This window comes from Sinocyclocheilus rhinocerous, unplaced genomic scaffold (assembly GCF_001515625.1).
Source record: "Sinocyclocheilus rhinocerous isolate Xijiao unplaced genomic scaffold, SAMN03320098_v1.1 scaffold1420, whole genome shotgun sequence".
In the NCBI taxonomy this organism is placed as follows: Eukaryota; Metazoa; Chordata; class Actinopteri; order Cypriniformes; family Cyprinidae; genus Sinocyclocheilus; species Sinocyclocheilus rhinocerous.
Genome location: NW_015666537.1, coordinates 444,470 through 459,901, shown reverse-complemented (window position 1 = coordinate 459,901; position 15,432 = coordinate 444,470). Strand labels below are relative to the sequence as shown.

Here is a 15,432-nt window from a genome sequence, read left to right as displayed (position 1 = left end):
ACCCATCGACATTATCCGGACAAAAGCCAGATCCAGAAGAGTCCGGATCAATGTGGGTGGGCTGGTCCATGAGGTGCTATGGAGAACCCTGGACCGACTGCCACGAACCCGTCTGGGGAAACTCAGAGACTGCAATACCCATGAAACCTTAATGGAGATCTGTGACGACTACAGTCTAAATGATAATGAGTATTTCTTTGACAGGCACCCAGGTGCCTTTTCCTCCATTTTAAACTTTTACCGGACTGGCAAGCTACACATGATGGAAGAGATGTGCGCTCTGTCTTTTGGTCAGGAGCTTGACTACTGGGGCATCGATGAGATCTATCTGGAGTCGTGTTGCCAGGCACGGTACCATCAGAAGAAGGAGCAGATGAATGAAGAGCTGAGGAGAGAGGCTGAAACTCTCAGGGAGAAGGAAGGAGATCAGGTGGACACGGGCTGCTGTCCAGACAAAAGGCAGAAGCTCTGGGATTTGCTGGAGAAACCAAGCTCTTCTGTAGCTGCCAAGGTAGGGCAACCACATGGCCCACACATACACAATGCAAAATATCAGAGTATATCCACACTAATTATCTAATTATTGGCCACACTAATTATTAATTTAGGACATTTCCACTTAGGATGTTCCATTTGAGCATCTGAGAGAACATTAGATCAACAAAGCAGCACTATTTAAAAAAATACAGAAGAGGGTTAGCCCAAATATTCAGTTTGAAATTAATTATTAATTTGCCTTACAATGACTAGGGGCAAATTCAAGGGTAAAGTTTGGACTGCAAAATTCTGAGACTGACGCCAGCAGCGTTATGATGATATATGAAACCCAAAGAAGAATTTATAAATACACACATATCCCATATGCATTTCCCCGGCTATCGTGATTGACATATTAGCCTAGGCTTTTATGCCACAAAAGAAGAGGCATATTTTTTGTGGTATATAGCTTGCTGGAGGGAAGATTTATGGTCCTGTATGTGAGTGTGAAACTATTTTGGCTGTATTTTCCATCCGAGATGTTTGCTATTGCTCTTTATTTTGCAGATGCAGTGAGATTCTGCATGGATGACTGATATGCGCACGCGTTACTTACCGTATTGGCCCGAATATAAGACGACCCTGATTATAAGACGACCCATCTTTTTCCAGATGTACCTTTTGGAAAAAGGCTTTTTAAAAACCAAATCTTGTTTTTTCTCAGTAAAACACATTTTGTCTTCAATTATTTTCATATTTTCCAACACGCATTACATTACGTATTTCATGGCACACTCGTTTTATGCGTATTTGGCGCCACCTATTGTTGTGGGTGTATTATTGACATGTCAAAGTCTAGACCCTGAATATAAGACGACCGCGTTTTTTCAGATGTATTTCCAAGAAAAAAACATCGTCTTATATTCGGGTCAATACGGTAATTAAGAATGAGTCAATAAAACAAAGACACCATCTTGGTCTGTTAAATGTAAAGATGGTGCTTTAAATATCTCTCATTGCAGATTTAAGTAAGTTTTGACTAATTATATTTTCTTACACATTAGTAGATTGTCCCGGTAGAAGGTTGTTGAGAATATTAAAATGCTTTTTCACAGCTGCTCAGGAGCTTTGTCTGCACTCACTGCCCAGTCCCAATACACAGATCGCCTACTTCCCAGAATACAGACAGGGAAAGCAGTCAGAAGAGCCATTAGTGAAATGCTTTAATGTACAGGATTTTTTTTCTTGCCCTTTGGCTCTCGAGAAAAGAAACTTTCCAAGGGGTAAATAAAAGCATTTTAAATGAACTAGGTTTGATAAAACTCACTAGAATCGTGAACAAGATTGCATTTTGCATTGTAATAATAGTAACGATGTCAGCATTTTAATTATGATAACTAGCATTCTCATTAAGTTGATCATGTGTCAATTGATTATAGATTATATTTTAACTTTTTTATATTTTTTACGTTTTAAATATATATTAACTTTGATGCCACACAAAATGTAATGTTCAACATTTGGAGCAGAATTGGTTCTGCCACACTGAACTCAGTGTAACTGAAAGTTTTGAGGAGAGAAAGGACAGATGGTAATACTCATAAACATTCCCACTAGCTGGCTCAGTGAACTCTAAGAATCAAATTAAACTTCATCCACATGTTTTCTTGGGCATATTTGTCAACAACTGTTACCTGAGCAGAAAGGACAAGGTACAGCTTCTCACTCTGATTCATTGTGTTTAACAGATTTACGTTAGCATTATGTGTGGTAGTGGGACTGGGCAGGTGGACTGGCACATTCTGCACTCAGAGAGGAAGATGAAGGTTGAGTCACTGCCACTATGATTTGTTGCCAGTCAATCGTTTGAGTGAGTCAGCACAAACACACAGCATCCATTCAGCCTACACCTATCGGCTATAATGTCTGCTCTGACAGGCCAGAAGCAGCTTTGTATTAACCGAAACCACCTTCAACTTAGTTCAGTTTATCATATCACCGCTGTTCACTGCAGGGAGGTTTGAGATGGAAGAAAACTGGCAGGATTGCAACAAGCCTATTTAGATGGTAAGGTTGACGTGTGCTCACAATGTATAACCGTATATTAAATTACAAAGCAGTTCCCTTCAGTAAACCCCACTTTACTGTCTGGTAATAAATGTAACTCTGAATTTTTGCATGCTTGGATCTGGGTTTTAGGGAGGACAGAGCAAATCTCTTTACATTGCAGGGGTCCAGTCATAAATAATCGCATATGAGCTGCAAGATTAATGACAAATGGTTCCTAACCTTGACCTCCACCTTCACTTCTGTGGGTTCAATGGTTTGGTTATTGGACACTGCCTTTTGAGCAGGAAATGACTGTGGGTTACTGAGGAGGTATTTCCCAATGCAAGTTGATGGCATATTGCGGCAGAATATTGCCAGTAATATTTTACTTTGATGCATGAGAAGTTTCAGTATATTCCCATTATATATATTTACAGCCAACAGACAAAATATTTTTTTAGTATAAATTATAATATATATAAAAACATATAGTACATAAAAATATAGTCTAACAGCACAGTTTTAGTTTAAAAATGTCAAAATATAGTACAAAATGTACTTTGAGGCGCAAGAAAATATGTCCAATTGTAAAATATGTTTGGGGTAAATTCAAAATGTAATTATTAAATATGTTTTAGGCAAACATATATTGTTTAAAAAAAGCCAAAAATGAAGAAAAATTAGTAGCTAAAGCTAAAAACTAAATGTAGGCAGTGCGGAGTTCATTAAATTATTGTATAATAATAATAGAATTTATAATAATATAATATTTAATAATAATATATATAATATAATATAATATTTAATATAATATAAATTATTACCAGACAATGTGTTTATCCTTTTAAGTACTAGCAAATAAGCTTTTAAGTTTTCTTTCATGCTATAAAAGGGAAGATAAATTTGCAACTGGACAGTTGCTGGGTTGTTGAAAAGATAAAGCGAACAGTGCCTAGTTTAGCGGTCAGCATATACTGCTCTGTGAGGCAATGGAGACTTAATCTCCTTTGGTGATTTACCTAGTCTGCTCCTACAAATAGACTGCTGAGGGCCCTGGCTTGTCTGGCTTATGGCTACAGTGTGTAATGTGGCCACGTGTTTCACCAGAGTAGTTAATCAATTAGTGAAGGCAGTTTTCCACCCTGCGGAAGTTATTAAGTGCGGCAGGGGACACTGAGTTTTTCGCATTGTTTCCACTATTTCAAAATGCCAAGAAGAGCTTTGTGAATCACCTGGGTAGATGAATTTATTTAATGAACATTTTAACCAGCCATTTACTTGTCTTAAAGAAAAAAAAAATTGTGGTGTCTCCATGTTTTGATGTGCTGGCTGAGGAGTGAGGTATCTGATGTATTTGGGTTTTTCCTTCTTGTTTAACTGTCCAGTTTCCCATTGACTCTGCTTATCTCAGAGGACTTGTGTGGTGTACGTCCTTTCAAAAGGTCAGAGGACTCTAACCCTTTCCATCACATGGCCAGGCCGAGCTCCTTCTAAGAGCTCGTCTGTCACATCACCTTCATTTGTGCTGTAAACATCTTGAGCCTTTAGTAAGCAATGCAAAGAGACATCATGATACAGAATAAGAATGGATGAAGGTAATTAGTACCTCAGGAACTGATTTTGGTTGAATTTGTACTGTCTTCCTCTCATGGTCCTCTCATTTTAGATGTTTTGATAATTTCATTTGGTATTCAAACCAATATTTTCTAGTCTTGGCTAAAAAGAAGAAAAAAAATGTGCTACTGAAAATATGAAATTAAGTGACTTAGATCAGCCTTTTACAAAGTAAATATGTCTATTCTTCTCCATGAGGCCCAACGAGATCCTGTGGAGCATCTCTCTTTTGAGTGACACTTTTATATACATGACTAACTATGATCAAAATGCTTAAATAAATACATTTAAGATATAAGATATTCTAAAATGCAAATATATTAATTCGAAACTTCACATAAAATACAATAAAAATCTTAACTAAACACATTTTTTAAGATTAGTTCATTTATTTAATCATATGATTTTAAAAATTGTTTTCATAAAGCAGTTAAAATAATGCATGATATATTGTGCATAAATATATATATTTTTTTCATATAAATTGCAATTTAAAAATAAATCTCAAATATATTTTTACTGAAGACATTTATAGCATTTTTATGAATCTCGAAAAGCTATAAGAGCTTTACTTGATATTGAGAGACATCTTGTCAGGTATCATAATCTGTAAAGAGGTGTTCACTGCAGATTGTTTTGATGAGATCACTGTTCCTCTGAAATGTCTGTGGTGTGAATAATTTATGTGTATTTACAGTAATTGATCATGACATGATAGTCTGTGCTCTCAGCTCTGTGGACAGATCGGAAATTCTCTGCACCAAGTGCATGGATGGGGAAAGGGGGAGAAAGGGAAAAAGAAGGAAAAGCTCTTTGCCTGTGGAGGTTCTGTTACTAAATAAAGAGGCCTGGGTTCTGGCTGAGGAGATACCCGGTGAATTCCCCTCTCAGCCATCACTTCAAGAGCCATGGAGGTCAACAGACAAAGTAGATGTGAAGATGAGTAAAGGTTACATCCACTTCTCTTTTAAGAGTATGTTAGATCCTATTAACTATAGTGAGATTGCATTAATCATTTTAAAACAATTCACCTTTTGTCTACTTCAGTAAAGGCATCATTTCTCAATGTACTTTCAGAGTGAGGATGGTAAATCGATCTCCTTTTATGTTTATTATGGACTAAGCAGAACTATGTTCATGTGAATAATGTGCTGTAAGGAGACAGATGAATGTTTAATGTGGTATATGCTTTCAATTTAATTTTATTATATTTTAAATGAGTTAATGGTATTAATTACATTTACAATTACAACAGTTTTTCAACACAATGGAGCACTTCATCTTAAAATAGATTATTAAAAATACAATATATATATATATATATACATAACAAGTCTATATATGTTCATAGATTTTGACAAAATCAAGAAAAAAATGGCAAAATATTTTTCCAGTTCAGTTTAAAACTATGAAATTCAAAGTTGAGATATCCTCAAATGAGAACAGACATCTCTGAATTGAAAGTAATTGTCACGTTATGTAATCCAGTGCTTTGAAAGGGAAGGGCTGAGCTTGTGATCCAAAGGGAGCAAACTACTGTACATAGGCCCAACGTGGGCGTTGAACAGTGGAACAAGTCCTTTAGCCTCTCTGCCGACTCAGAGGAGTTTCCATCCTCCACAATGTCACACAATTATGTAGTTAAACCTGAGAAACCTAAAGGGATTTATCTTTAATCGGAGTAATGAACAAACAAACTCTGATGGATAATAGCCCACTTAGTGGAAGTCTGCTACAAGTTATAGACATGATCTGATCCTGTAATTGAAGCGTCATTGAGGGTTAAAGCCAATTACTAATCTAGCGTGACCTACAATCAATAACTAAGCCTGAATCCATCAGTAGTGTCTCTAGCATTTTTGTAGCATGTATGACCTTAATGTCAGAGACGCCCGGGGAGCAGTTGGGGGTTTGGTGCCTTGCTCAAGGGCACCTCAGTCGTCGTATTGAAGGTGGAAGAGACCGCTGTACACTCCCTCCCCCCACCTACAATCCCTGCCGGTACGAGACTCGAACCCACAACCTTGGGTTACAAGTCCGACTCTCTAACCATTAGGCCACGACTTCCCCCTAGGGCATGTATGCATGAACGATTTCTAATATTAATCTATATTGACTTTTGGGTCAGTGATCAAGTAATTGGATTCTTTTTCATTGTCATGTATCTCTAAACTCTACACTAGTTTTGGTCATTATTGTGTAATATATATATATTTATTTATTTATTTATGTATGCACAGATGATTGTGATGTTTATTGATGATGATTATTTCATTAAAATTATTATTTCTTTTACAAAATAATATAGATATTAAAGAAAGCATTATACTGAAAGCAGACAGCCAGGTTTTGTATAAGCAGATCAGATATCATGCTGCTGTACTAATGATGCTCTTTCTTAGGCAATCTGTGTGCTTTTCATATAGTGTGACAACAAAATACATGCTATTAACTCCACCTACCCAACCCACAAGAGCTAAAACCCTTCCACGGGCAGGAGCACTGCCAGTCTTGTAGGATAAGACTTTGAGTTTTATCTTCGGGAAGTCGTTGGCTGAATATTTTGCATGCGAGTAAGTGGTAGGCTGAGGGCTAGCCTGTAAATCACAAGCAGTCATCAGGGCCACATTATTGACTAATCACTATAATCACGACCCCCTGCTTCCTCCCACCCCTGCTCATGGAAAGACACTGTCAAACACAGAGTAGTCATCTTACTATCTTGTAGTTCAGCTGGTTTCATGCGTGTTGGAACCTCTATTAGTTTTGCATGCTCACGGACACTCCATTGCGCATTATAGAGGAGCTGGATATTCTGTCTCTTACTCAGCAAAAGCTACTTGACAAATGTGGGAGTTAAGCTCCAAAATTAACCTGTCCTATAAAAAACACGCAATCAAACAGATCCCATAACATTCCTTTATAAATAACCCTTCAGTATCGATCAAGACATTCTTGGGTTTCCATACAGAGTTTCTTCTTCCTCTCATGACTGTAATGATAACAATGTTCTCCAGAAATAATTTAACCTTCACTTCCTCTCAGGAATAGAGGTGTCTTCTGAGGAGCTGTATGGGATGTTTTGTTTGGAATTTTTCACTGCATTACAGTTTAAACATCAAATGATGACTGAAAGTATCTTAATCTTTGTTTGTTTGACAAACCAAGCCTTTTTATTTAAATTTTATAACATTTTTCTTATCTCTCTTACATCAGTAAGGTGTTTCTCAAGTAGTTCAGCAGAGAGAAAACAGGAAAAAGGGCCTGTCAAGCAATAGATGCCAATATTGTTTCTGCAAACAACACACTTCATCCTACTCTGTGGGAAGAGCTGAAAGCTGGGCCTGTTGTAATTGTTTCTGAGAGAACACATTATTGAGTCATTCAAGCATCCGACCAAGGTTCGCAGATAAAAGAAGATGGATTTAACACTTTAATTCCTAAATAACAGGCCGTTTGCTGTATTAGTGGTTTGTAGAGTGAAGGAGCTGTCCATGGTGCTGCTCATGAATCAGCGTTACCAAATAGCCATTAGCCCTTGCAGTAAAAATCTCATTTATAATTTTTTTTTATAGAAAACTGTTTCATGTTTCTATATTATGTCTCTGTCACATGTGAACCTTCCACTTTTTGAAATACAGGTAAATCCACCTCACCCTGCAGATTAAAAGGCAAATCCTCATGTTTAGCCAGATTGCCTTCAGTAAACATTTTTTCCATATACATATATATATATGACAAGACAATAATTCTGTGGGCAGTGAATTTGAATGAGAAACATCAGTCAGATATTTTTGGCCAAACTCACCATAAATGCTTCCAAGGACCAAAGCAGCTCCACTCCACAATCTAGCAGATACCTAAACCAGCCTCATATTTCATTTCACCCTCGCTTTACATTAGTTTTACTGTTTAAAAACATCACATTCTGCTCATGTACATTGTTGGTTTTGCAGTCTCTTGAAAGTGTACATATTCGATATGAGATACTGCAACTCTATGAAAGGGGATACAAGATCATGTAAGATTATACACTAAAGACAAATATGTATTGATTTATGTGTTTTAATTTATTACATGGTTCTATGCAATACTCGATTCTGGTCTATAGCACCATCTACTGGTCAAATATTTCCAAATATTTGCCATCATGCAAGGCAATGCTGTATATTTTTCTGCTCATCTCAGTAAATGAAACTGGCTCTACTGTCATGTCTCTTGTATCACTCTGTAGATTCACACTCTCATTTCATACAAATGCAAATGGTGCCGTCTTGTATCGTGGTTAAATTGTGGAGAAAATTACTTAAGTATTAATGTTACTGTAATATTGGTGCAGCATTCATCTCGTTATCGATTGTTTTCTACATTGTAATAGATTTTCACTCAGAAATTGCTAGTAAATTTCACAATTGCAAAGTTATGACAAATAACACATTGAATTAAACATGACATTTTGAAGTCCTGGGTTTATTTTACGATAATGTTGGTTCCAATTGCCATTGTACAATTTTTGACAATACTTCTATTTATTTTAATTAATGACACAAGAACAGGAAGTATTACATAGTCACATTATTAACAACATTAGCTGCTAGGAAAAAAAACATACATTCCAATGGTTTTCGTGTATGTATTTTTAAATGCAAATGAGCTGCTGCTCCCCACCCCCTTTTCCAGAATAGGGCTGTGCTAGCCTATTACAGCTAGTACCCCAGATACTCTGCCAAAAAACATCTGTTTGGTTTTGATTATCATGTCTATCGCGCTGAAATCATGTTTTTTAAAGCCATATCAGTTTAAACTTTTGATATAGGGTTTTCTGAGCGCACACATCCGATAAGGTGTTTCTCAAGTAGTTCAGCAGAGAGAAAACAGGAAAAAGGGCCTGTCAAGCAATAGATGCCAATATTGTTTCTGCAAACAACACACTTCATCCTACTCTGTGGGAAGAGCTGAAAGCTGGGCCTGTTGTAATTGTTTCTGAGAGAACACATTATTGAGTCATTCAAGCATCCGACCAAGGTTCGCAGATAAAAGAAGATGGATTTAACACTTTAATTCCTAAATAACAGGCCGTTTGCTGTATTAGTGGTTTGTAGAGTGAAGGAGCTGTCCATGGTGCTGCTCATGAATCAGCGTTACCAAATAGCCATTAGCCCTTGCAGTAAAAATCTCATTTATAATTTTTTTTTATAGAAAACTGTTTCATGTTTCTATATTATGTCTCTGTCACATGTGAACCTTCCACTTTTTGAAATACAGGTAAATCCACCTCACCCTGCAGATTAAAAGGCAAATCCTCATGTTTAGCCAGATTGCCTTCAGTAAACATTTTTTCCATATACATATATATATATGACAAGACAATAATTCTGTGGGCAGTGAATTTGAATGAGAAACATCAGTCAGATATTTTTGGCCAAACTCACCATAAATGCTTCCAAGGACCAAAGCAGCTCCACTCCACAATCTAGCAGATACCTAAACCAGCCTCATATTTCATTTCACCCTCGCTTTACATTAGTTTTACTGTTTAAAAACATCACATTCTGCTCATGTACATTGTTGGTTTTGCAGTCTCTTGAAAGTGTACATATTCGATATGAGATACTGCAACTCTATGAAAGGGGATACAAGATCATGTAAGATTATACACTAAAGACAAATATGTATTGATTTATGTGTTTTAATTTATTACATGGTTCTATGCAATACTCGATTCTGGTCTATAGCACCATCTACTGGTCAAATATTTCCAAATATTTGCCATCATGCAAGGCAATGCTGTATATTTTTCTGCTCATCTCAGTAAATGAAACTGGCTCTACTGTCATGTCTCTTGTATCACTCTGTAGATTCACACTCTCATTTCATACAAATGCAAATGGTGCCGTCTTGTATCGTGGTTAAATTGTGGAGAAAATTACTTAAGTATTAATGTTACTGTAATATTGGTGCAGCATTCATCTCGTTATCGATTGTTTTCTACATTGTAATAGATTTTCACTCAGAAATTGCTAGTAAATTTCACAATTGCAAAGTTATGACAAATAACACATTGAATTAAACATGACATTTTGAAGTCCTGGGTTTATTTTACGATAATGTTGGTTCCAATTGCCATTGTACAATTTTTGACAATACTTCTATTTATTTTAATTAATGACACAAGAACAGGAAGTATTACATAGTCACATTATTAACAACATTAGCTGCTAGGAAAAAAAACATACATTCCAATGGTTTTCGTGTATGTATTTTTAAATGCAAATGAGCTGCTGCTCCCCACCCCCTTTTCCAGAATAGGGCTGTGCTAGCCTATTACAGCTAGTACCCCAGATACTCTGCCAAAAAACATCTGTTTGGTTTTGATTATCATGTCTATCGCGCTGAAATCATGTTTTTTAAAGCCATATCAGTTTAAACTTTTGATATAGGGTTTTCTGAGCGCACACATCCGAAGCACGTGCACAGAAAGCATCTGTCACACGGCATGTGAGTACTAAATTCTCTTTCATGTCTTATTGCAGTTAAACTGTCAAATACACACAAGTTTATGTTAAAAATGCACATAAGTTACAAAAACTGTCGGTTATGTCTGTGAAGGTAAACAGCTGGGAAAGAAATCGCATGTTTATATTAGATCTGTGTATTAAGTGACAGCAGCGCCGTCGGTGGAAACGTGCAAATTAAGGGGCAGTGATATTATAATAAGATCCCCTTCCTACATCACTAGGGGAGCGAAATCTGAGCAGCACGTTTGTTCACATGCTTGCAGAGAAAAACTTACCAAAAGTTACTGGGTTGCCCTTTTCATGTTTTCTGGGTTAGTAGATGCACCGGGGACCCGATTATAGCACTTAAACATGGAAAAAGTCAGATTTTCATATGTCCCCTTTAATACTTTTTTTACATTTTAAAATGTCATTCTGAAAATAAAAAAGGACATGGCAATGCTTCTAAATGTTCCTTAAAGAATACATTAAACAAATGTAAACAAAAGTCTTTGTGATATCAACAAGGTAGTACCCTTTCTCTGAGTTAAATTAGGGTTAGGTGACTTGAAGGATCTCTTGGTGCTTCTTGTGCTTCCCTATACGCATAAGCCCTGGCCCAGTGCCAGAAATCTCCCTGTGTTGAGATCACTGCCCATGTAATCACGTTTATGCAGATCCACTGATGAGGACAGTTAACTAATCCTCCTGCCGTTCTCCTTCAGTACTTATCGCTTCTATCTCTCTTGCGTTGAGAACAAATACAGCCCCACTGCATATGTCAGCAGAGGCATTAAACTGAGGCCTGTATGACATACCTTGATATAAATGTTTTTCCCAGAACCTCAGTGAAACTGATTAATGAGCTGACCGCAGCGACACATCAGGTTGGGAATTCGTGTCCTTCAAACTTAAAGTCACCATAAAGTCAGAACATTGCTCTGATTTTAGTGCCATTCCATCAGCTGTTATAGGTCTGACACATCTGATGATTGCAGGGTGACTGTGATGCTTTTAGAAAATTTAAAAGTAGTAAACGAGCAGCTCTTTTTAATGGTAGCATGTATACATTGGAAGAAGTTGAGTATTTTTAACAGGTAAAAATGATATAGTTCATATTTGTTAATTGTAATAATTGTTATTGTAATTTAAGTTACTTTTATATTTATGGGTGGCAAATAATAGAATTTAAAAGACTATAAAATGCTGTAAAGTGTCATACAAATATTATTCAGAAGAAGGAATTACCAAAAAAATACACTTTTACAGTAAAACATTATTAAAACATTAAATATTGTTCAAATGAAAGTGTGAGTAACTAATCATTTATAGGGAAAAGTGCATTCCCAGATTTTCCTGTATGAACCATCAAATTTGTTTGGATTTTATTCATTTAGAAAGTTAGTTTATTCTTATTTTTGTTATTATCAATGTGCACTGAATGTTTTATACTCTATTTTATGTTTCTAGTCCATATTTGTCTTGATTTTAGCGTTACGTTTTGTTGTGGTTATTTTAACTGTAGTAAAAATGTTTACAGTGAACTTGCATACAGTCCCCTGGTGGACAGATTTTCAGCATGTTCGGTATGTTAGCTGGAAATTTGTTATAATGCAGCAATGTCAGAAAGATGATTATTTGAAGGGTTTTCTGACAGGAAAAAAAAAAATCACACAAAATGAATTGGATCTCCGTTGGAAGAGTTACCTCACTGACCTCTCCCCAGGGATTAAAATTAGCTTCTTTCTTTTTTTTACTCTTATCTCCATGGGTACGTCAACCTCTGACTGGATTTTAGGTCTCTTGGTCACAGTCAGACGCTACTCAACCCTACCTGGCGGGGACAATCCCTGCGTCATGCGATGGCAATTACAGGCTCCCTGACAGCTATTCAGAGTCCTTTCCTTATACTTCTACTGCATTACACAATGTCAAACATTGTGCCTTCCTGTTGACCCCGACATTTGTTTAGCCTGGCTCACCAGTTGTTTAACGTGCTCTAGCAACACTCAATACTTGAGTAATCAATAACAACAAAGCACTCTGTTTTACTATACAGATGACATTGTAGCAAGCAAAGTTACGCTGTTTAGATGCTGGTTAGGGAATTTTCAATTTTGCCATTTTATAGGCTTTTCTTGCATAGTTGACAAATCCATTGTTGGTTAACCATTCACTGCATCGTTCAAGCCCTCAGCAAGACTTTTGAATTAACCTTCTCTATAAACTCATACTGAAAAAAGCATTCATTGTAATGTAATGTTATTGTTGCAATCAGAACACCGTGACATTTTTCACTCTTGTTTGAGAACTGTATGGACCTTGCGAAAGGTGTTCGCATTGTCGTCTGTGTGGGAGGACATTTCAGGATAATTGTAATAGGATCGAGTATCTATCTATAGTAAGGATATAGAAAGGTTAGGAGCAGTTACTCAGTCTTTCCCCTCCCCCCACAAGGGAAGAATCAACCTGTAATCTCTTTAGTTTTCCTTAAACATTGTACTATTAAGCATTCTAGTAAAGGACAGCGGGCTGGCACATTGCGTCACAGTGTTTATTCTGTGAAATTAGTGAAATCATCCATCCCTTAGTGCATCATATATTTTCAGGAACTGTGATACATTTGGATTGGTCTTAAAATGTGAACAATTTGGATTGGTCTTAATATAACTTCATATTTGTCTGTGGTGTAATTAATTCTGGTGTAATATCATGAAGTTGATCAAATGTACTGAATATGTAAAAGTGTGTTATGACATTGCTTTCATAAGGGTACTTATTTACGCCACCCACAATGACAGGACACTGTCAAGGTCAGCCGTTTTATTCTCCACCCAGGGTCATTATTAATCCCTTCTTAATGCAGTTCCAGTGAACGAGTTAGTTTCTCGATCTATTGCTCACTGTCTTTTGTAGTACATCACAGGTTGAGATTAGAATTTATAAGGGAGTAATGGCAGTACAATAATCTAAATGAGTTCCCTAAAACTCAAACTTGAAATAATTTGACTATAAACTTTAACATACAATGTGCACCTTCTCACAAACATCTTATTAAAGCATGAAAGTAAAAAAGTAAGAAAAGTAAGTAGATGGGTGGTGTAACTGGAAGCTGAAAGACCATTTCATATAATTTAAGGATTTTTGAAGAGGCCTAAAATTGATACAGCAATTTTAAGGCATGCTAAGGCTCAATTTATAAACATTTCATGATCAATGTCAATTTTTCAGTTTAAATTTTGGAACTCTGATTAATACATTTCTTGACATTGATAAACGGCAGTAAGATAACGTTATCCTAAAATTTCAGCAGAAATAGGGTCAGACTTAACGCCTACCTGGATAGCATTCACAGATTGACATTGTCATATGTACATTTTAAAAGTTTTGCATTGTTAATGCTTGTTTTTTGTGAGAATGTGATGTTTCTTCTACCTGTAATGCAGCAAACAGGCAAATTGATTTGATGAAATGTAATAGCCAGACAAGTAACTCAGTCTGATCAGGGTTATTTGATTACCTTGCAAGATGATTCAGATAAACTCACGGGACAACCTCCATATTCTAACAAAGTAGCTGATCAATAAGTGCTTGTCAAAGCCGATTGTGAATTGATGTGCAGTAGGAGAATGAGAGAACAGACGATGCAGATCACATTATCCTAATAAGGATGAGGGCACAGTCTCTTTCAGTCTCTCATTTTGTTTGCTCTTAATCCCATTGGCCTTTGCATTGTTATTATATATTCCAAAAAATGTCACTGTTTCTTTGAACTTTTGAATACCTGTAACACTTCAGATGTAAGAGAGTACGAGTTTTACCATTACAGAACGACCTTTAGGTGATCGTAGTGAATTTTGATTTTGAATACAGTGACTTAAACTTAAGTAGCACTGTACATTTTGATATGTGGATTTATGTATATTCTGAATACAGTGGTCACAATTATTTGGGCACTTTGGAGTTTGTATATGGAGTAAATTATGTTACGTCACTAAATGCTCTCCTCTTTTTGTTTTTTTGTTGCAGATTCTGGCCATAATATCAATTCTGTTCATCATCCTTTCAACCATTGCACTGTCACTGAACACCTTGCCGGAGTTACAAGTGACCGATGAATTCGGACAATCCAACGACAACCCAAACCTGGCCCACGTTGAAGCCGTTTGCATCGCCTGGTTCACTATGGAGTACCTTCTCCGATTTTTGTCTTCTCCCAACAAGTGGAAGTTCTTCAAAGGGCCACTGAATGTGATTGATCTGCTGGCTATCCTTCCTTATTACGTCACAATATTCCTCACAGAATCCAACAAGAGTGTCCTCCAGTTCCAGAATGTGCGCAGGGTAGTTCAAATCTTCCGGATCATGAGAATCCTGAGAATCCTGAAACTCGCGAGACACTCGACTGGTCTTCAGTCTCTTGGGTTCACTCTGAGAAGAAGCTATAATGAACTCGGACTTCTGATATTGTTTTTAGCCATGGGCATCATGATCTTCTCCAGTTTGGTGTTCTTTGCTGAGAAAGATGAAGATGCTACGAAATTCACCAGTATTCCCGCTTCATTCTGGTGGGCAACAATTACCATGACAACTGTAGGTTATGGGGATATCTATCCCCAAACCCTTCTGGGCAAAATAGTGGGTGGTCTCTGTTGTATCGCTGGCGTGTTAGTGATTGCTCTGCCCATTCCCATTATTGTGAACAACTTCTCTGAGTTCTACAAAGAGCAGAAGCGACAAGAAAAGGCTATCAAACGAAGAGAAGCGCTTGAGAGGGCCAAGAGGAACGGAAGAA

The 15,432-nt window shown here is 36.8% G+C and overlaps 1 protein-coding gene across 1 annotated transcript in view; it reads left to right on the top strand.

Annotated features, from left to right (window-relative positions):
- LOC107732547 (potassium voltage-gated channel subfamily B member 2) overlaps positions 1 to 15,428 on the top strand; it is a gene marked incomplete at its 3' end in the record, with an annotated part of 28,006 nt that extends 12,578 nt beyond the window's left edge. Inside the window, exons 3-4 of the mRNA XM_016543908.1 lie at positions 11 to 511; positions 14,667 to 15,428. Coding sequence (XP_016399394.1) covers positions 11 to 511; positions 14,667 to 15,428 — 1,263 coding nt within the window. The remainder of the gene's footprint in view (positions 1 to 10; positions 512 to 14,666) is intronic.
- Positions 15,429 to 15,432: the final 4 nt, after the last annotated feature.